This window comes from Staurois parvus, unplaced genomic scaffold (genome assembly GCF_062004578.1).
Source record: "Staurois parvus isolate SC_StPar_1 unplaced genomic scaffold, SC_StPar_1.0 ptg000032l, whole genome shotgun sequence".
NCBI classification, from domain to species: domain Eukaryota; kingdom Metazoa; phylum Chordata; class Amphibia; order Anura; family Ranidae; genus Staurois; species Staurois parvus.
The window spans coordinates 2,604,517-2,625,940 of NW_028317828.1; the positions used below are offsets into that span (position 1 = coordinate 2,604,517).

The 21,424-nt window shown below is 40.2% G+C and overlaps 1 protein-coding gene across 2 annotated transcripts in view; it reads left to right on the plus strand.

Annotated features, from left to right (window-relative positions):
- The window catches only part of LOC149470742 (transmembrane protease serine 4-like), a 165,215-nt gene extending 144,508 nt beyond the window's left edge, over positions 1–20,707 (plus strand). The window contains exons 10-13 of one of the 2 annotated variants that reach the window (XM_089660883.1): positions 2,195–2,293; positions 3,772–3,908; positions 17,358–17,513; positions 19,904–20,707. In XM_089660883.1, the coding sequence (XP_089517009.1) occupies positions 2,195–2,293; positions 3,772–3,908; positions 17,358–17,513; positions 19,904–19,924 (413 nt within the window). In that variant the 3' untranslated portion in view covers positions 19,925–20,707. The other variant, XM_089660882.1, reaches the window with a different exon arrangement.
- The last annotated feature ends 717 nt before the right edge of the window (positions 20,708–21,424 follow it).

A 21,424-nucleotide genomic window follows, 5' to 3' on the forward strand; every position in this document is an offset into this window, starting at 1 on the left:
ATATATATATATATATATATATGCATGAACTGTGGGAGCCAGCTTCAATTGGTAGAGCATTGAGAAACCTGTCACTTGCTTAAATCTTTATTATGTGTTTTGCTTGTCCACTTTTATTAAAACATTCACAAGATCACATGGTTTCCCCCTCCAGATGTTTTCATCATTTCTCAGCCGAAAAACAAATGTTCATCAGTCTTCTGGCTTGCACTTACAGTGCTGCTGCTCTGGCATTACACTTTAGACCCTTTGTCTTTCTCCTCCAAACAGTTTTCCCATTCATAAACCCAGCAGCTTCTTGCTGTGCTGCCTCCCAGCTATCTCCTAGGTGGAGCCCTCCTGACTCCTTGGCAGAGACCTTCTCTGTCTGCTGGGGTGGACCATAGTCAATGTCCATAAAAAACTCTGGACATATCTACCTTAGTGTCATGGTTGTTTACAAAACATGGAGACTTCATTCCTCCCAAGTCTCTACAAAGCCTCCTGATTCCAAGTATTTAATTCAACCACTAAGAAAACTGAATCCCTTTCCTCCATGTAAGACAAGTGTAGCACTGCCCCTTAGGAGCCGCTGAGTTTTGGGTCCCCTTATAGTCCTGTACAGCCAGGCAACATGCATTTTCTTCAGACATTGCACACTAGAGACAGTAAACAGTCCTTGAGGTTGTTTGTTTTTATTTGGGGTATTGAACTTTGGATGGATGTATGGGATGCCCAAGGGAACTCCAACTTAGGACAAACTCCTTAGCAATGATGTATAAATCCACAAAGATTCTCCTATTGGAGAGCTTTCTAGCCTTCCTGGTGTACCACCTCAGACCCCAGATGAAATATCCTCTTCGCTCAGCTGCCTGGGGGAATCCCAGAGCAAGGGGGCCCAGAATCTGTCACATTAAATGCACAATTCCAGATGGGGGCTAATCAGGTTTCCCACCAGAATGCCCTTTCTCCTTATCTGGCCCAGGGGGTGTAGGATTACTCACTGTTCCTCTCCTGTTCTGCAGGCTTGTTAGGCAGGTGGCTGCCTTCAGAGGTTCTGCTGGGCTGGCTCTTTCCCTGGCTCTACAGGTGATCCTTTCTCTGGGGACCGATTAAACTCTGCCTGTAGGTAGCCACCTCCCTGGGCTCCCTCCCATCCTCCTGTATCCCAGCTTCTCACTCCATCTTCCAATCAAACTTTCTTGCTGCTGAGCAGGCTCAGCCAGACTTAAGGCCCCATGGAAGGACATCTGTTAAACATTCAGGTTGATTCAATAGCATTGATTTACCAAAGACAAGTAGGCTGTTGCCTTTGCAAAGTAATTTCTCTCAGAGTTTAGAGAATGTGGTAGAGTTTCGCTTTACAAAGAATATCCAATTATGTCAAGGAGAATAGAAAAAAAAATGGGTTTTTGGTTGCACATAATTGAAGTCAGTAGAGCTTCACCATATTCACTAAGCTATGGGGCAAATTTTTGCAAAGTAAACACCTTATTTGCCTTTAGTTTATTAATTCCAATGTATTCACTGCCAGGAGCCATAAATCATTATTTGTATGCTGCAGTACACTCGTGGAGATCACAAACAGCAAGAGTTTAAGCTGAATATACACAGGGAGTGTTTTTTTTGTTATGTTTAACCAGTGGGTTGAATGAAAAAAAAACTCAGATCTCCATATCCACACAAGCAAAGTGGATACAGGGATCTCCCCTGCTGCATTATGATATTTTGACAGCAGGGACTCCTCCCAGCCCCCCCTTCTGAATGCACTGATCAGCATTTGCAGCCATTGGCTGTGGCAGCTGATTGAATGCTGGTTTTCTGGCACAACCATTTGACAGAAGAAAGTTGTTAGACCAACTTCTGTTGAACCGACAGGGGCACACACAATGAAATTCATCCAGTTCAACAGGATTATCTGTTGGTGTATACCCAGCTTTAGAAGTGGAGAAGATGCCCTCCTCATTCTAATGCCTAGTTTGCAGTTTCAGTGCAGATCAGTTGACCTTAAACAGACCCAATGATTACAATAGTCTTGGCCTGTGGTGGCAACTCTTAATGCACAGCAAACATTATGTTTGGTTTTTCTATATACATGAAAGACCTAGTGTGATTTTAAAATACAGTTATTCTTAAGTACAGTTATTCTTAATGGTTGCTTCCTGAGGTTGTTTTTAATATTTTGCTCACTTTTATTTTCTTCTTCATATCTCAGCTACTGTGCAACCTATTTGTCTTCCGGGATTTGATAGCAACTTGCAGGCAGGTACCCCTTTAATAATTACAGGCTGGGGTCACACCGTGGAAGGAGGTGGTAAGTGCAATTATTATGAATACTTTACCAGTTTGTTTCTTGTATTTCAGGTTGCATGAAAATAGATGAGATTTCTCTATTCCCCTTCACAATAGCTTCCTTTGGGCACAGTACTACAGCTTTTGTATTTAGCTAGTTTGTGTAATCTAAGGCTATACCTATCCTTGAAGTTAACATCAGAAGCACAGAAGTTGCTCAAGTCCTTCTTTCAGCAGTATAGTTCACCCTCATTCCCTCCCACAGCACTTGTTCTGTGTGAAAGGCTAGTGAGGGAGAACCCTAAAGAGAAACTTTAGTCCCTTTTACCATTGGTCCCTTCCTCCTCTGGCGCCACCATATTTAAAAATGTGCTGAAGGGCACTGCTTAGCCTTCGATTTCCAGGAGACTCTAGGTTTGAAGATCAATTGCTCCACAGCCACAAAGGTCAGTGAGGGTTTGTTGTAAAGCCTATTCCCTGCTTGTTAGCAATATGTAATATATTAATATCAGTAGCCTGACCACAGGATAATGTTATGTCCTCTACAATATTTGCAAGCTCAGTGTCATAGGTACAGAACATTGTGAGCTTAGGGGGCCAGTTCACATCAGAACACAATACTGGAAACCCATGTTTTATGCATTTTTCCTGCACCTCATTCAAAACGCACTGCACTTGCAATCTGCAGTGGGTCTCAATGCAGTGCTAATGACACCCCAAATGTAGGTCACAAACAAAGAAGTACCATGCTATCCAGTTGCTCTGTGTTTTGTAAAGTAGTGCATACACTACTTTTGCTGTGGTCTGGGCTGGAATTTCCCTGCACCTGAATCATATGTGAATCGCACCTGAACGCACATCGTGTTCCTTTGAGATTCATTATGTGAATCGGCTTTTAAACTGAAGTTTAGTCAAAAAATAACTTTGCCGCTATAGCTGGAGTCGCATTCCTCACCTGTAATGAAGTATGTTCTATGGGTGTCAGGCAGGTGGATCCTGTGCAGTGATGATGGGTCTTTTTTCTGCTGCTGAACTTTTAGCACTAAGGGAGTTGATGGCTCTGAGTCCTCCATGAGCTGCAGTGATAAAAGTCCAAAGGGAACCCACTCCCTCCTCCCTCAATTGAGAAAAGCCCATGCATCGCTTAAGCTGCATTTAACAATCTGTAAATGAGGAAGAAATTCTTGTCATTCACCAAACTCTCCCCATTCATAGATTGTATTGCATGTAAAACCATCCAAAAATAAGTTGTCTTTAATAAGTCCTAAAAATCCATGGCTCAATTTATATTTTCGTTTTCAGTTTACTAGTGATAATTGGTTATTTAATTGATATAACTAATTATACTGTGTATTGTTCTAAGGATAATCATATACAGTAAATAGCAGTTACCTTGTATTTTCTGCTACATTTTTGGCTTATGTTTTAATTTGTAAAGCTTCATAGACATGACTTGCTTCCATCTTTACTTACGTTTTAACACATTGTACCTGATTACAGGTGCATTGGCATCCACACTGCAGGGAGTAACTGTTCTGTTGATCCCCAACGCTGTATGCAACCAAGAGTACTTTGGCCAGATCTTGAACACCATGATTTGTGCTGGTCAACCTTCAGGAGGAAAAGACACTTGCCAGGTATCTTGCTAAAAATAGCTGCAGAACGTTTTATGGGTCCAGAAACATGGGACAGCTTCTGGCGTGATCCTGTTCCTGGGCTGAAGCACTAGGAGCTACCTCACACTTGGTACCATTAGAAGCATTCTTTCAAATTTTCTACCACTGCAGGTTTCACCAAGAAAAAAGTTAAGGCTGAGGGAAACAAGCACTGATGTGAGTCGTTAGCTGTAATGTTGCTCCTGTGTTCCATGATCTTTTTTTCCACAATGCAGCCCAGAGGAAACATCGTCCCACTGCTGTTTCTGCTCCTGAACCAACATCTGGTCTTTGGCACTATTCCACTATCCACCTACAATTACCTATTCACCCGTAACCACCTGTGACTCTCATTAGCATCAGCTGGACCTCTTCTAACAAGTGGCAAAATTTTGTTTCCTTTGAGACAGGATTTATTGCTAAGTGGTCTCTCCCCACCGTTGATGCTCCAGCAATCTTCATTAACAGGCATGCTACCAAAAAGGTTTATGCTGTTCTCACCTTTATAGAACCTACTGACAGATTCTCATTTAAGATCTAAGTTTGAGTTTTAACTATGGGTTGTATGGATTATCCCTTAAAGAGGACCAGGGTAGGCCCTTGTTTCACTGACCATTTGGAGAAAATGACTGGAGCTTTTACAGCCTGTTACAGGCATCTAAGTTTGCATCTCGCATGGTGCGGATGTCTACATGCATAAGGGACTTTGTCTACGTGCCTCGGTTGTTGATGATTCATACAAAGAACATCTTATTTGTTTTTCCTATGAGGGAAATTGCCTCTTCAGACCTACTGTTGACACCATCCTTAGCAATGTAACTCGTGGTTGGAGTGTACTCCTGCCTGGGGTCAGTGAAAACATTCACCTTCTACAGTGGTCTTCCAAACGTTCAGGTCAGCCTTCATCTACATACTGCAAACCAGGTTGATTGTTCTCATTTTGAGGATTAGACCTGTTGCATACATATTATGTATTTTATGGGATTTACCATCCCCTACATATTTTCAGGTCTTTCTTATACAGAAAATTGGTCTGGGTAAAAGGACAAGTCCATCTAGTTCAACCAATAGAAAAAAAAATAATAGAGCACCTGCATATACCAATAGTTAATCCAGAGGAAGGGAAAAATACTCTATAAAGCATGGTCCAATTGCTCCAGTGGGGGAAAATATACATTCCTTCCTCATCACCAGAAGGCAATTGGATATTCCCTGGATGAACAATCTCTAGTGTTACCAATTTAAATATTAATATTCAATTATTGTATGTGCCATTAAAAGAGAAGTACAGCCAAAGCTCTTATGGCTGTATTTCTCCTATAGATCACAGGAGTGCAGTTCGTTCTGCACTCCTTTGACCTGTTTCCAGCTGACGTCACAGAGCCTGGGTAAGGATTGCGACCATATGGTCAGGATCCACTCCAGAGTCTGGAGCAGAACTTGGCTCAGCTGCTCCCTCCCCACCATGGGGAGCAGAGGGGCAAAGCAGACAGCTGTGACTAACAGCGGTGATAAGAACTCAGCAATGAGCAGTCATGTGATCGCTGATTGATCATGCTTAGAAACAACAGGGGAAAGATGCAGCATCGGACCAATGCAGCATCCACCTAGGTAAGTATGATTTTTTTTTTAATGTTTCCCACACTTCTCTTTTAAGAATGCATCCAGCCCTTTGTTTTACAAAAAAAAAAAAATCTACTGAGCTGGGAAGAATGAACTCTTGAGGGATCTATTCCACATTTTCACAGTTCTTACTGCAAAGAAGGCTTTCTGTATGTGGTGGTTAAATCTCTTTTACTCCAGACGTAAGGAGTGTCATTTGTAATAACCTTAAAGTGAATAACTCTACACCAATTTCACCGTATGGATAGCTCATGCATTTATACATGATGCTCATATCCCCCATAATCGTCTCTTCCCTTTTCTTCATAGGTTAGGTCGTTTGTGCATTTGAGGCATTTATTTGGTTTCTAATTACATTCCAGAAAATGAATTTTGATTTACCTGTAAGTTCCATATCTTGGATTAGAAGACACAGGCAGAGTAATCATACACTATGGGACATCTCCATGCAAAGAATAAGAAGGGTGGGTAACAACAAGTCAAACATAGATCCAGAAAGTTCAAGAAACACCATCAATTGCTCAAGGTTAGTCTGCCCACAGTTTGGCCCAAAAATCAAATTACAGGTTCCTGTCAGGCTCATCACCGCAGAAGCTTCAAACAACAGGATGGATAACCGTACACTGGAGATTATTATGTACCAGTGTGTGGTCATCTATCCTGTTGTTTGAAACATGTCAAACATAACTGTGCCAACAGGCCCAAATAACAAAGGTCGGAAGACCCAATTTGAGAGTGCCACAGCAAGAACCTTGCAGCCAAATATTGCATCAGCGGAAACCTGGACTTCCACCTGATAAAACTTTGAGAAAGTATGAACAGAAGACCAGGTGGCAGACTTATGCAGCTGGGCTCCTGAGGCTTGGTGCCCAAATTCCCAGGAGGCTCTCACCAATCTGGTGGAGTGGGCACTTAAGCATGCAGGAGGTGATTTCTCTTTTGGAGTGTAAACTCTTGCAATCAGATTTTTTTTTTATCCATCGGGTGAAGATGGACTTTTGTGAGGTCCTGCAGATAGGACAGTAAAATCAAGATGACATCTCTAGCACTCAGAGACCTAGATCCAGAATAAGTGGATTAATCGACCTCCGTGAAACTCGTCCACCAAGGGATCAAAGGTTATGCAGCCCTTTGATAAGGCTGGGATGGATCACAGGAGATCAAGTAGCGTGCGAATCCCACTGGTAGGGAGACTCTCGTAAACATCTGACGCGTTCCAAAAGGAGATCCCTTCTTCCTCAGAGTCAACAAGATAGAGATTGCCATGTTCTATATATATGACATTTAAGTAAGACATTTGTATAGACACTCCCATATGGGCTGGGTGTGTCATAACAAGAGGAGGGAGAGGTGGAAAGAGACACCAAAAGAGGAAGGAGATAACCATGACATCTTCATTTTCTACCATTAAGATCTATAACCTTTCACATTCTACATTTTCCAACACCGAATTAGAACTTCTTCAAAAGAGAGGTCTCAGTTTTGCTCCTTCCAATTTGTTTGAATTATTTGTTGACTTGAACAAATTTATTCGCAACCTAACAGTCAATAGATATTTTCTACTAAAAGACCAAACATTGACAACTATTCCAGCAACTCTCCTACCCCCTCCTTGAATGATCTGTTAGAAAGATCTATATTAGAAATACTTGAAAACCTATACGCAGAAGGCACATTGGTTGATCGTGAACAAAAAATATTATCTTAACAGAAACTGCTAGTGCCTCCCTAATGGACATTCAGCATACTGGTCTCAAGCCCACATCTACCTTCTACCTGCACTGGGTTAAAGGCCACCATATTCCCACATTTTATGAGACAGTGCTCAATAACATTAACAGGATATGTAACAATAACACATCTAAACACAATCATTATGTGCAACAGGATTCATTGTCAGGTTCCCTGAAAACACTCAAAGACAAAAAAGATGTAGTGATTAGACAAGCTGACAAAAGTAGGAAGCCTAGTTATACAAGACCATGAAGAGTATGTTGCTGAGGCACTCAGATTTCCTAATGATCATTATACATATGAAACTTTACCTACTGATCCAATAGTCCAATATCAAAAAGAACTTAAACCATTGTTAGATAAATCACTGTCTGAGGGGATACTCAAATAAAGAAGAATTTCTATTTCTATGCACAAAACATCCAGCCACCCCCTTTTTTTATCACATTCCAAAAATACACAAAAATAAAGAAAATCCCCCCCGATAGACCCATAATTGCAGGCAAAGCCAGTCTCACCAGTAACCTAGGTTGTTACATTGACCATTTCTTAAAAGAAATTGTTCTCAATTTCCCATCCTATGTCAAGGATTACAATGAGATGCTTGATATACTGTCTGACTATACGTGGCAACAAGGCTATAGATGGCTATAATTGGATGTAGTTTCACTGTATACCTCGATCAAACACGATCATGGCATCAGAGCCATACAATATGTGCTAGCTAAAGATCTATCTTTCCACTACACACAAGCCCAGTTTCTTTATACTTGCATAGATTTTGCCTTACAACATAACCACTTTTCTTTCTTGGATAGGCATTATCGACAGATACAGGGTACTGCCATGGGAGCTAGATTTGCCCCCAGTTATGCTAATCTATTCATGGGCTACTGGGAAGACCACTACATTTAGGTGAACAATCCATTCAGTGAGAATTTAATTTTATATGCCAGATATATTGATGACAACTTAATCATCTAGAATGTCACGGATTCCCAGTTACAAGGCTTCTTAAAACACTGTGATGGAAATCCCTACGGAACTACATTCACCCACGTGATAGACGAGAATCAATTAATTTCCTAGACCTTGAATTGCGGCACGGTACTGGGGGCAATATTTGCTCGAAAACACATTTTAAACCTACAGCTGGTAATTCATATCTACGTGCGGAAAGTAACCACCATCCGCAATGGATAAAAAATGGACAATTCTGTAGACTAAAACGCATGTGTACCCTAAACAGGACTACATCGAATAAAACTCTATCCTTAAAAATAAATTTAAGGAGAAAGGATACAACAACACCCATATTGAAACAGCATTCAATAAATATCTACACCAATGACAACAATCATAGATTCATAGACAACCATCAGATTACTCCCAAAAAGTCTAAAGGTCACCAGCAACCAAGTGGAAGTGCGTTTCTGTACAAGGTTCAACAGCAAATCCTGGGAAATTAAACACATTTTATAAAAAAATTGGAACATCCTTAAAAACGACCCTGCCTTTTGTGACTTGCTCCCTGACAAGCCCAACTTGATGTTTAGAAAACCTAGAGATCTCAGAAGTATTGTGCCCCCTAGCAACCTACGTAAAACTAATAGCCTCCCAAAAACAATCTCAGGTCAATGGTCCTGTCTCTTCGACCAAAAAGGTAACTATAGAAGTGGCGCCTCCAACTGCGGCACCTGTGACATCACCTGGCATCGCAAGCGTGAAATAGCGGGTACTGATGGCTGGATATATGCCTTTAAACACTTTATCAACTGTGGCACTTCCTTTGTGATCTATGGGCTACTATGTCCATGTGGCCTGCTCTACATAAGTCCCACATCCCGTCCTTTTGAGAGTCCACATCAGCGAACATAAAAGTAGTATAAAAAAATGGCACAGACAAATATTCAGTTCCCCGCCATTTTAAAGAAGCCCACCAGGGCAACTACTGTGACATCAGGGTCTTTGGTATAGAAGCCATTCCAAAAGATCTTGATAATGGGAGAAGATATCAAAAGCTTTGTAGAAGAGAAAGTTACTAGATCTTTACTTTAGATACTCCAGCCCCGAAAGGTTTAAATGGTGATTTAGAAATACACACTCTGGTCTAGTTATATGTTCGTAAATGTTCTCACACTTGTGGATGCAGACTCGCTGTGCAGGGATCTGACATCAAGTTGTGCATCCACATAGTAATATGTATGGACCCAAGTACACACAAGAGTGGTATACTATATGCTTTCATATGCAGAAGTACATGCCCGTGCATGCGTCTATACAGATGTATTATTAATTATATACAGTTCCATCCATGAGATCCACATGTTCACACCTCCTTGAATCCTACCACATACCTCCCTCTATAGAACCTACACATAGGTCATACTGATGTGCACTTTCTCCACGTTTCTTCCTGGCTTCATACAGAAAATCATTTGTAAATTGCATGGGCTACTATAGCTACTAGGGGAGCCTCATGTCTATGGTTGAAAGAAGTTCTTTAAACATAAATGTATACATATACACACACATAAATTTTATTTATCAATTCACAACTAGGACAACTACCAAATCATATTCTGTTTAAAGTGGGGTGTCTTGTTTCTTCCATTTATATATTCATTTAGTCATTCATGTATGCATTTTTAGTCTCCACCTAATTATTTTACCAATGTATCTTTCATCATTGTGGATTTATCACAAAACTTTCTTTGTTTCAATTGAATAATGACAGAGTTTTTTTGGTGCACATTTAATTGGCTCCCCAGCGATTTGCATGTTTCTGTCCCCTGCTGCCTATTGCAATGTTACCGGTGTAGCGGCAAGATGCGCAGTTGCTTCAGAGGATACATATCTGCACAGGATACTCATTTTACCGCTACACCAGCACTGTGTCCCTTCCGCTCTATCTTTGAGATGAGAAGGAGCTTGGAGCACAGCCCAGCTTTGCTTGTGAACCGGAAGTGACATTTTCGGGAACCAGAAGTCGCGTCAGGAACGCATCTAGCGGCCGATCTTCCTGTTCCTTAACCACTTCCCGACCGGCCGTTGCATATAAACGACCGGACGGTGGCAGTGCAGGGTCGGGTGGCCGTTTATAAACGGCCTCCCCGCACCCTGCTTGTGCGCGCTCCCTCGGAGCACACAGCACCGCGATCCGGTGCCTGCTGTGTCCTCTGGACACAGTGAAACACCGATCGTTGGATGGGACCTCTGTACAAGGTCCCGATCATGTGATCACTGATTGGCCAATCAGTGATCACATGCAAAGTAGTAAGCAAGATGTCACTTGTGACATCATTACTTACTACGTGTGAAATCTGTGAATGATCACAGAGGTCACATGGTACAAAGCTATTCACAACAGCCTTGTACCATGTGACAAGCTGTGACCAATCACAGCTCACTAAGTACTTCTCAATGCGTGCAAGAATGCACACAGAGAGAAAGAGAAATGATTGCTTTTACATCCTATATGGGTGTAAAAGCAATCAGTGTAAAAAAAAAAAAAAAATCTTCATCACCCCCCACAAGTAGTAGTATCACCATGGTGACACCCCCCACAAGTAGTACAGTGTCCCCATGGTGACACCCCCCCACAAGTAGTACAGTGTCACCATGGGTGACAGTATGTAAAAAAAAAATAAATAAATAAAAAATAATATAAAAAAATAAAATAAAAATGTAAAAAAATATTTTTTAAAAATTATAATTTTTGGTTATAAACTAATTTGGATTTTTTTTTTACTAAAAAGATAACGGAATAAATTTTGGCAAAGATTTATGATGAAATATTTATTTGCAAAATTTTATAAAAAAAACACTTTTTTTCAAAATGTTTGGACATTTTCATTTACATAGCAAAAAAAATAAAAATTCCAGCGGTGAATAAATACCACCAAAATAAAGCTTTATCTGTCTCAAAAAAATGGTAAAAAATTCATTTGGGTACAGTGCTGCATGACCGAGCAATTGTCATTCAAAGTGTGATAGCGCTGAAAGCTGAAAATTGCCCTGGTCAGGAAGGGGGTAAAAGTCTCCGGTCTGGAAGTGGTTAAGGGCGTGCATTCCAGAGGCTGCTGAGCGCTCTTAGGAGCCTCTGACAGTTGCTGGAATGCACTGCACAGCCACAGTTCGCCAGCCCCCTCTGGCATGCGCTTCACCACCTGGAGCCACCATTGAGACCTTCCCTTCTCCCTTCACTTATTGGTACCCTTCCTTTTGGATCTGCAAATCTTGATCCACCTACACCAACGGAGTACACACACATAAAAACATTCACTCTGCAACATTCTCTGAGCAAGAGATTTTCTGTGAGTTTTTTATATATATATATATATATATATATATATTTATATTTATTTTTCTGAAAAAGTTCAAAAAGTTTCCAAAAAAAGTTCTTTAAATGTTTGTACTAAATATCTTTAATTGCTGCAATGGTTGATTTTAAAATATTCTTATGTGCTGCAATGATTGATCTTAACATTTTAATAATGTCACCTGTAATACTGCATGTATGGATGGGTACAATTTGTATACTGTACCTGATCTTAATCTCAATCCTATATTGACTTTTATTTATAGTATCATTTATAATTATCATTTTTATTTTCATTTTTATTTTTCAATTTTAATTGTAACTTGAATCCCAACCGGTTACATTCAAGTACACCAATACCCCTCCCCCTTGTTATTGCACATCCAGCCCATATGGGAGTGTCTATACAAATGTCTTACTTAAATGTCATATATATATATATAAGATGGCAATCTCTATCTTGTTGGCTCTGAGGAAGAAGGGATCTCCGTTTGAAACGCATCAGCCTTTTACAAGAGTCTCCCTGCCAGTGGGATTTGCACGCTACTTGATCTCCTGTGATCCATATGCTTTTTATATTGCTATATTTGTGAATACACATCTTATTTTTAATGAAATCATCTTACTGCAGATAGGACAAACAGGGTATCTGTCCATCTGATTGGAGCAGTAGCTTTAAGGTACACTCTAATGACTCTATCTACCTCCAAAATATGTAGAGAGGTTTCCTTTGGATGCTTAGGCGTAGGGCACAGGGGTGGTAGGACAATAACCTAATTTGAGGTGGAACAGTAAAACTATCTTTGTGAGGAAGGACTTTTTACAGGAAAGGGACTCTAATTCAGAAACTGGTCTGGCTGATATGACAGCAACCCAAAAGGCTACTTTGCAGAGGTGATCCCATAGGGGAATCTCCATGATGGGTTCAAAGGGTGGTTTCTGCAGGGCATAGAAAGGTTGAGATTCCAAGGAAGAACAGAGTGTTGCAAGGGGGACATAATACAAGATACTCCTTTAAAAAATGGTTCCTATAAAGGAAAGTGATACCATAGGCCTTGGAAAAAGAATCGATAAGGCAGAGAAATTGCCTTTTAGGGAAATTAAGGCCAAGTTCTGGTCAACACCTATTTGTATGAAAGCCTAAATGTGAGGCACAGAAACATTCCTGGGATTAGAGTACATGGGATTAAAGTACCAGGCAAAAAAGGATTTCCAGGTGTGATAGTAGATCTTCTTGCTTTTAGCTAGATAGAAATCAGACTCAAAAACCCCTCTGTCTTTTAAGGCCTGGTTTTCAACAGGCGTATTTAAAGCAAGATACTGAGAAGCAGGATGAAAAAGAGGGCCTTGAGCAAGGGTTTGTCTGTGAGAAGTCGGAGTATGTCTGTGTACCAGCTACTTTTAGGCTAGTTTGGTACAATTTGAATCACCATCTTTCCTTCTTGCTCTATTTTCCAGAGCAGAATTCGCACTGGAGGAAAGGCTTAAATGAGCCTGAACTGAGACTAGGGTATTATAAAGGCATCTGTGCCTAGACTACAGGATGCCTGGCTCTGGTAACAGAAGTAGTTTGTTGTTAAATTTGGAGACTAGGATGTCTACATCTGGATTCCCCTATTTTTGGCATAGCCGATAAGACATCTGGGTGAAGGGATCATTCCCCTTGATCCAGACAATGGCTGAGATATTTTGCTTTTCGGTTGTTCACTCCAGGATGTGCAATACAGAGATTGCTGAACAAAGTGTTTCTGTACAGGAGGTTATCTGCATTGCTTCCTTCAAGACAGTCAGACTCCTGGTCCCCCCCCCCCCCCCGATAGTTGATGTAAGCCACCATCATGGCATTGTCTGACTGACACCTTGATTTAGTGTACTTTAAGAAGGGGGGTCTATTGGTGCAGTGCCAATTGGACTTCTCTGTGCTCCAAGATGTTGAAGGGGAGCTTGGTTACCCCTGTGGCAATGTTCCTGATGACTTTGCAGTGATAAGGAAAGAAAGCTTCCCCACTATTAGGGTTGGGTGGTGATCCAACAAGGTACAGAAATTCTTTGTTTGACAGGGACATTGGCAGATTGAGAGAATGAGCCTCCTATTTCCTGATTAACAAGATGTTTAGTTGGAGAGTTTGAGATAGGGCAAATGGTACTGTCTCTAAGGAGGCTACTATCATCTTACACATGCACTGTCTGAGTATTTTCCTTTTAAATTTTGCACAATTTAAATGTGGAAGCACAACAGCTACCATTATGCCTAGAACCCACATTGTAAGATTTCATTTATCTGTCAATTCTCAAGCATTTGCTCTTAGAGAAACTCTTTTCTGGAAGAAAGACTTTTGTTTGCAATGCTGGAGAGCAGCTTTGTTGAAATTTAAACCACAGGTCTAGAGGACCTGTGACCCAGAGAGAGGAAGACTGTAACAGGTGCCCCCCCCCCCACTCTTCACTGTGAAGAGGACTTCAGGGATAGGTTGATATCCTTGGTAGTCCAAGCCTTATCCCGAAAGGAGGGGCTGGAGTATAGGTTCGGAATTGAAGTCTGGTTAGAATGGATAGGTGCTCTGCATTTTGAAGAGCTAGGGGGTCCTCAAGCACACTTGGGTTGTGCAGCAGGACAATGATCCGAAACACACCAGCAAGTCCACAACTGAATGGCTAAAAAAAACCAAAATGAAGGTTTTGGAATGGCCTAATCAGAGTCTGGACTTAAATATGATTGAGCTTTTTTCCCCTTAATAGATGAAATCATTTAAAAACTGCATTTTATATTTACTTGGGATATCTTTGTGTAATAATAAAATTTATTTGATCTGAAGTGTGACAAATATGCAAAAAAAAAAAAAGCAGGAAGGGGGCAACTCATTTTTCATAGCACTGTATGGAGAGCTGCCAAACTAGAGTCATTGTCCCCACTGATTGTACCTATTGAAAACCTGTACCTTTCCCTACAGGCTCCTTGTTTCTTCAGATGGCAATTTCGTTTTTTGTGGTGATAATTTGTCATGCTCCGGAGCATCTGGCTGAGCCTCTGTGCCTTCCCCCTTGGCCTTTTCTATATCTAGCCTTGGTGCAGGCATTGTTTTAATGGCCTTGTATACTGATCCCAACCCCTCAGTTGGACTGCATTTGCATGTCCCGACTGTTTCAGAATTCCTAAATTCCTGTGTCCCTCAATGGATGAATGGAAGATAAAGAAAATAAGATTTTTGGACTTTGTAAAATCTTTTTTTTTTCAAGTCTATTGAAACACACTGTCTACGTTAGGATCTATGCACCCACTCCTGCATGGAAGTCAAATTTTGATGGGCAGATACGTCCATGCAAATAGTGAAAAAGCAAAGAATGGCACAAAGAGTAAAATAGATGCTAAATATATACCGGTGCATGCAAATAATTCATAAAGTCCAGAAATTAATAACTAGTCCATCAAGGGTTAAGGATGCATCAACTCCGTACACTTGCTGCGACTCCTCAGAGACTGAAGAAATCTCTCTATAAAATATAATAGAACACCAGGAAGTGCCAGATTAAATGTAGTAAATGAATAGTCTTTAATGAATAAAAAAAAGACAAATGGCAACTCAAACAATGGAAAAAAGAACAGAACAGTGCCTACACACAGGTTGGGGCAGATGCAATAATAAATATGGTGTCAACGCCTGTTTGAATGAAACCTTAGCAGAATATTTTATGATTATCTTTTAGGGGAAATTGTGTTGATCACTGCAAACAATATGGATATTAGTAAGCCTAACTTTACTGTCTTTTTTTCTAACCATCATTATTAACCACTTGACCTCCTGAGGATTTACCCCCCTTAATGACCAGGCCTCTTTTTGCTACTCGGAGCTGCACTAATTCAACTAACAATTGTGCGGTCATGCAATGCTTCACCCAAATGAAATTTACATCCTTTTTTTCACACAAATAGAGCTTTCTTTTGGTGGTATTTGATCACCTGTGCGCTTTTTATTTTTCACGCTATAAACAAAAAAAGACCAAACATTTTGAATAAAAACGATATTTTTTACTTTCAGCTATAAAAAATATATAGTAAACTCAAAGCTGGTTAAAAAAATTTAGGCCAAAATGTATTCTGCTACATGTTTTTGGTAAAAAAATCCCAATAAGTGTATATTGATTGCTTTGTGTGAAAGTTATAGCGTCTACAAACTATGGTATAGATACTGCAATTTACGCCATTTTTTTGCTAGTTTAACGGCCAATTGAGCGGTCATGCAATACGGTACTTAAATGAAATTTATATCCTTTTTTTCCCACAAATTGAGCTTTCTTTCGGTGGTTTTTGATCGCCTGTGCGGTTTTTATTTTTTGTGCTATAAAAAAAAAGGCTGATAATTTTTTGAGGAAAAAAAAAATATTTTGGGCTTTTTGCTATAAAACATGTCCAGTAAAAAAAAATGTAAAAATCAAATTTAGTCCTAAATTTCTGCCAAAATGTATTCTGCGACATGTCTCTGCTAAAAAAAACAAAAAAACAATACGTGTAAATTAATTGGTTTACGTGAAAGTTATAGCGTTTACAAATGGCGGGAAAGATACTGGGATTTTTAATTTTTTTATACCAATAATGGCGGCGATCAGTGACTTATGGCGGCGATCAGCGACTTATGGCGGGACTGCAGTGGACATTCTGACACTGGGGGGGAACTGACTTGGGGTCATTGACATCCCCAGTGACACCAATACAGTGATCAGTGCAAAAAAAAAAAAACCACTGACACTGTACTAATAGCACTGGGGAGGAAGGGGTTAACTTATTTACTGAAAGGGTTAACTGTGTGAGGGTAGTGTTTTACTAGGGGGCGGGGGTGTGTACTGCAGGGGAACACGCTGACCCAGAGAGATAAACTTTTCTCTCCGGATCAGCATGTCAGGAGCTGACAGGGGACTAACAGAAAGCACGGCTGCAGTGTAAACACTGCAGCCGCCCTCTCTGTCAGTGATTGCCGCTAATCGTCGGGACACGGTAGGTAATGACCAGCTGTGACCCGGCGACTGACACCCACGACCGCGATCGGCGGGACGGGTAGGGCGGGCACACACCTCGCGCACGCCCCCTACCTGTTTTTCAAACGCATGTTTTAAAACGTGGTTTTGCCCAGCCCTGTCAACCTGCCACCGTATTTCTACAGTGGCTGGTCAGCAAGAAGTTAAAGATTCTTCTGGATATACTGCACTTAGAAGCACCTTTCTGTTCTATCCTCTTCCACATACAGAATTTGCTTCAACTCCTAGAAGTGCTGCCCGGTGCCTCTTGTCCAGTGTCTCCTCCAAACCCGGATGACATCTCTCGCTCCTCCATTGATGCGCCCTATACATATTCTGTACACTTTTTAAAACCTGCTGTTAATAAAATACTGTAGCTGTATTTTTTTTACTTAATATAGGTCACATTGTACTTTATTATTGTACAGAGTATATGAAGCTGGAATGCATATGAGAGATTTTGATTGTATATTATTTGCAATAGTCCAGCCCTGAAATTCTATTAAAAACATTCAATGAATTTCAAAAAAACACCAAGAGCTCCAGTCTGTAAAAGTGCCAGAGATTTTAATATTAGGCAATTTTGCTTACATTCAATTGCTGATTAATTGGCTATAGCACCACATAAATGAAAAAAAGTAAAGGAACACAATGCCTGTACAACACTGACTTTGCCTCATTCTTGAAAATTCACATTAAGAAATAGATTGAGAGGTTTCAGTGAATGCTTTAATTTTTTTCAGGGTGACAGTGGTGGCCCATTGGTGTCACTGGGCCCCAACACCTTGTGGCAACAAAATGGCATTGTGAGCTGGGGAGATGGGTGTGGACGACCAGGAAAAGCTGGGGTATACACTAGTGTCCCACCATATTTAGCATGGATTACCAGCATAATGAAGGTAATGTATTTTAAGCTGTTTTGGTGTCTATGGTATAAAAGTGTTTTTGACATAACTGTCATTGTGCTTAATTAAAACAGAGTTGTATTTTTTTTAATAAAATGTAGAAAAAAACTTACCACACAAGTTTATAGCTGCATCAAGTCAGGCATATTCTATTTTATGGAAAAACAAAATTTTGATTGGTGATTGTGAGCAACAACAACACTTTTGTGCTCATTTTCTTTAATAATCATTTTAGGGCCAGTTCACACCAAAGAAAACACACTCCGGATGAGTTCCAGATGTGTATTTGCTTACAGTTCACTCCACATTCTGTTCTGGTGCTTTTTTAAAGCATTCTACTGTTTTCCAGTACAGTTCTGTGCAGAAAATATGCAGCATGTTCTACTTTTTTTCTGCAAACTGACTAGAACTGACTGCACTGGTGTGAACTATGGCCATTGGAATACATGGAAAACACTGTGCATGCATTTTTGAAGCACAAACAAAAGCACTGGACTGCATCTGGTGTGAACCAGCACTCAATATATTTTAAATGCAACAATTATAAATACCTACTGACTGTATATCTTTCTCTTACAATCCCTTTTTCATCAGCTCTCTGCTGGAAAAGAGAGGAGCACCAAGCCGGTGTCCTGCACCAGGACTATGATGAGAGGGGTAAAGTGCAAAGATAGGACCTAATCAGTGTGTTACTGTAGGTTTGTTGTCCAATAACAGACTGTGGGCAGGGTGACCTAACTGTGCTGCAGCAGGGAAAAGCCTGGTCACCAACTTGACTGTACTGTTTGGGTGGGGCTCTGTGAATCTCAGAAATCGATGGACAAGAAATACAAATCCTTTGGCAGGTAAGACCGCTCCAATAAATGTTTTTCATTTTTTTTAGCGGTTGAGTTCAGCTTTAAGGGCTAGTTTACACTAAATGCAGTTCAGTGCATTTTTTCTGCATCAAAAATGCATGCAGTGATTTCCATATATTCCAATGGACCTAATTCACATCAGTGCAGTCAGTTTCTTGTGCAGGAAAAAATTAGAACATTATGCACAGAACCATTCTGGAACATAGCAAACTACACCGGAACTGCATGTGGTGTGAACTGTAAGCAAAAACGTATCCGGAATGTATCCAGAGTGTGTTTTGCAGTGTGAACTGGCCCTATAGGAGAAGTAGGGCCAAAGATATTTCGCCCCTACTTCTCCTATGGATCACAGGAGTGCAGTTTGTTCTGTCATGTGACCCGTTTTAAGCCCGCTGTCGGCCAACGTCACTGAGCCAGTCCAGGCTCTGTAAAAAAATCCCGACTTTTATGTTGGGATCTGCACCTGCCTGGCAGTTGGTTCAGCCTTTCAGCATACCGCAAAGAGCCTGAGCCAGCTGCTCCCACCCCCTCCTCAGTCCAGTGCTCTAGTGAGCGCTGGAGGGGGGACAGCAGAGAGCTGGTGACTGACAGTCATTGGCTCTCTGCAAACTGAAGACTGGGGACCAAGCGATCAGCAATCTTTGATTGCTCAGTTTTCAGGCTTAGAAGCAGCGGGGGACAGATGCAGCATCCACCTAGGTGGGTATCATTTTTTTTCCACAACCTTATACTTGTCTTTTAGTATACAGTAATACCTCGGTTATTTTCTTATAGCGAAAAATTCTTAAACCGAAACGCCGTTTCCCATAGGAATGCATTGAAAACCAATTAATCTGTTCCGGAGATCAAAAAAAAGTAAACACTAATAAATAATGAGTTATTTTATCAAGTCATGCGGCATTTTAGTAGTGACAACCATGTGTTAATATTTCAGCTGTCAGCGGAGTTTCCCACTGACAGCTGAATGTAAAAGAATTGCCGGCAATTAAAAAAATTATTTAAAAAAATGTGTGGGGTCTCCCTTCCCATCCATACCAAGCCCTTCGTGTTTGGTATGGATTTTGAGGGGAACTCCTCCCCAAAATCCGTACCAGACCCTTTTTGAGAGCATGCAGCCTGGCAGGTCAGGAAAGGGGGGGGGGCAAACAATGTTTCTTTTTAGTTTCTTAAAAGAAACATTTCCGTTAACATTGGGGAAAGTGACAGCTAATTCTGTGAGCTATAGTGAAGACAAAAAAAGAGCCAGCAATTGCATTTAAAAATCAGCACGGATATACACTTCGTATTGCGAAAAAAATTCATACAAAATTTGTAAACCGAGGCATTATTTTCACTGGATTTTCATTTGTAAACCGAAAATTACTTTAACCGAGGCTTTCTTAAACCGAGGTATTACTGTATATGGTCCCATATATGCAATTCAGTTATAATTGTAAATCTTAATTTGGCTATAAGCCACTGAATGAAGCTTATTTTTACTGCTACCAGTATTCAACATGTTACAATTTGAGTTTTGTTTATTTTCAGGTGGAATTACAGCAGCAGTGATTGACAGGTTCAATCTTATTTATTTCTTCTATCTTCCACTTGCAAAGATGATGGAAGATGCAGATGGAGTAACAAAATGTGTATCACAGTCCTATGCTCTGCAGGTCCAGAGTGTGAAGTTTCCTCAGATCTTTACATGTTTTATAGCACGAGTATGATTAATGACATTTTGACTCATTATGGACTAAACTGTGCAATAAAAACTTTTTTTTATCAAATGTTCTCAAAATGATATACACTGTATAGTAATCAAGATTTTGTTCTATGTTCATGTTGAATTTTATCAAATATTTAAAAAAAAAAAAGTGTTCACAACAGTCACAATCTTACAAAGTAAGGAAGTACTTTGGAGGTCTAGAAGCCGTGATAAATGGTCTGTTGCAGATTCTTTACCAGCCTCCTAAATATGGTGTATGCCAGCTGATAAAAGGACAAACATGAAAAAATGGCAAAATACTGTACATCAAGTAGTAAACATACTGTGAATTCCCTTTGAAAGTTGAAGCTGAAATGTATTAATTCATAAACATACAGTATGTCCTGCAAGATATAATTTGTTGGTGACTTGCAAAGTTCAGTAAGTCACACCCCAACAGTCACTTCACTTTGTTACATAAAATGTATTTTCCAATGTAGAGGCACTAAGCAAACCACAAAACCTGTATATGCCCAGTTTGAAATCTTCTGGATGAATTCAGTGTGTATCTTTAGATATTTGTTAGCAAATGTAAATAATGTATTTTAGATTTTGTATATGATATATTAAATGAAAATTAAATATTATTGTGCTATTCAGTATTTTTTAATATACTCAAAATTAATGATAAGGGACCTGATTCTTTTGATGCTTACAGTTGACTTAGTCTAGTAGTGCAACCTTATATTTTGAACAGTGTGGGACAAGTCAGCTGTGCATGATACTGCATTTACACTGAGGATTTTGCAGCTGATCTTTATCCCAAGCCCACTACTTTATCCATTGCATTGTCTATTTGGAACGGCTCTTCCTGTTTGTAAACCCCACCATCATGCCACCATCAATTTATTTCAGTAGAAGCAAGAGAGGATGGGGTATTACTATAAAACTCCTGATTAGCTCTTCTGAGACTAGAAGAACAGTGTGTGTCTAGACACCATCTGGTGTGTGAAAGAGCTCAGCTGCTTTTAGTGAGATAAGATATGCTAAAGGTACAATATCTACTGATTTCTTAGTTACATTAAACTGTTCTAATGAATACCTGTTAGTCAGCCAAACTTCAGTTTTAACAGCAGTTCACTTGAATTGAATCTCTGGTTCAGATTATGGGCATGCAAGTTTTTGCATATTCTTAGCAGTCAATGCAATTAAAACAATCTGACAAAGACATTTGTAGCTGTAGGCACTGTGGTGTAATGCATCCTCGAAGTTCACAGCAGAAGAACTAATGCAATCCATAACAATCTCTCAGTAGCTCAGCACACCCTGCGCCCTGTATCCTACATCTATTTTTTACCTGAGCG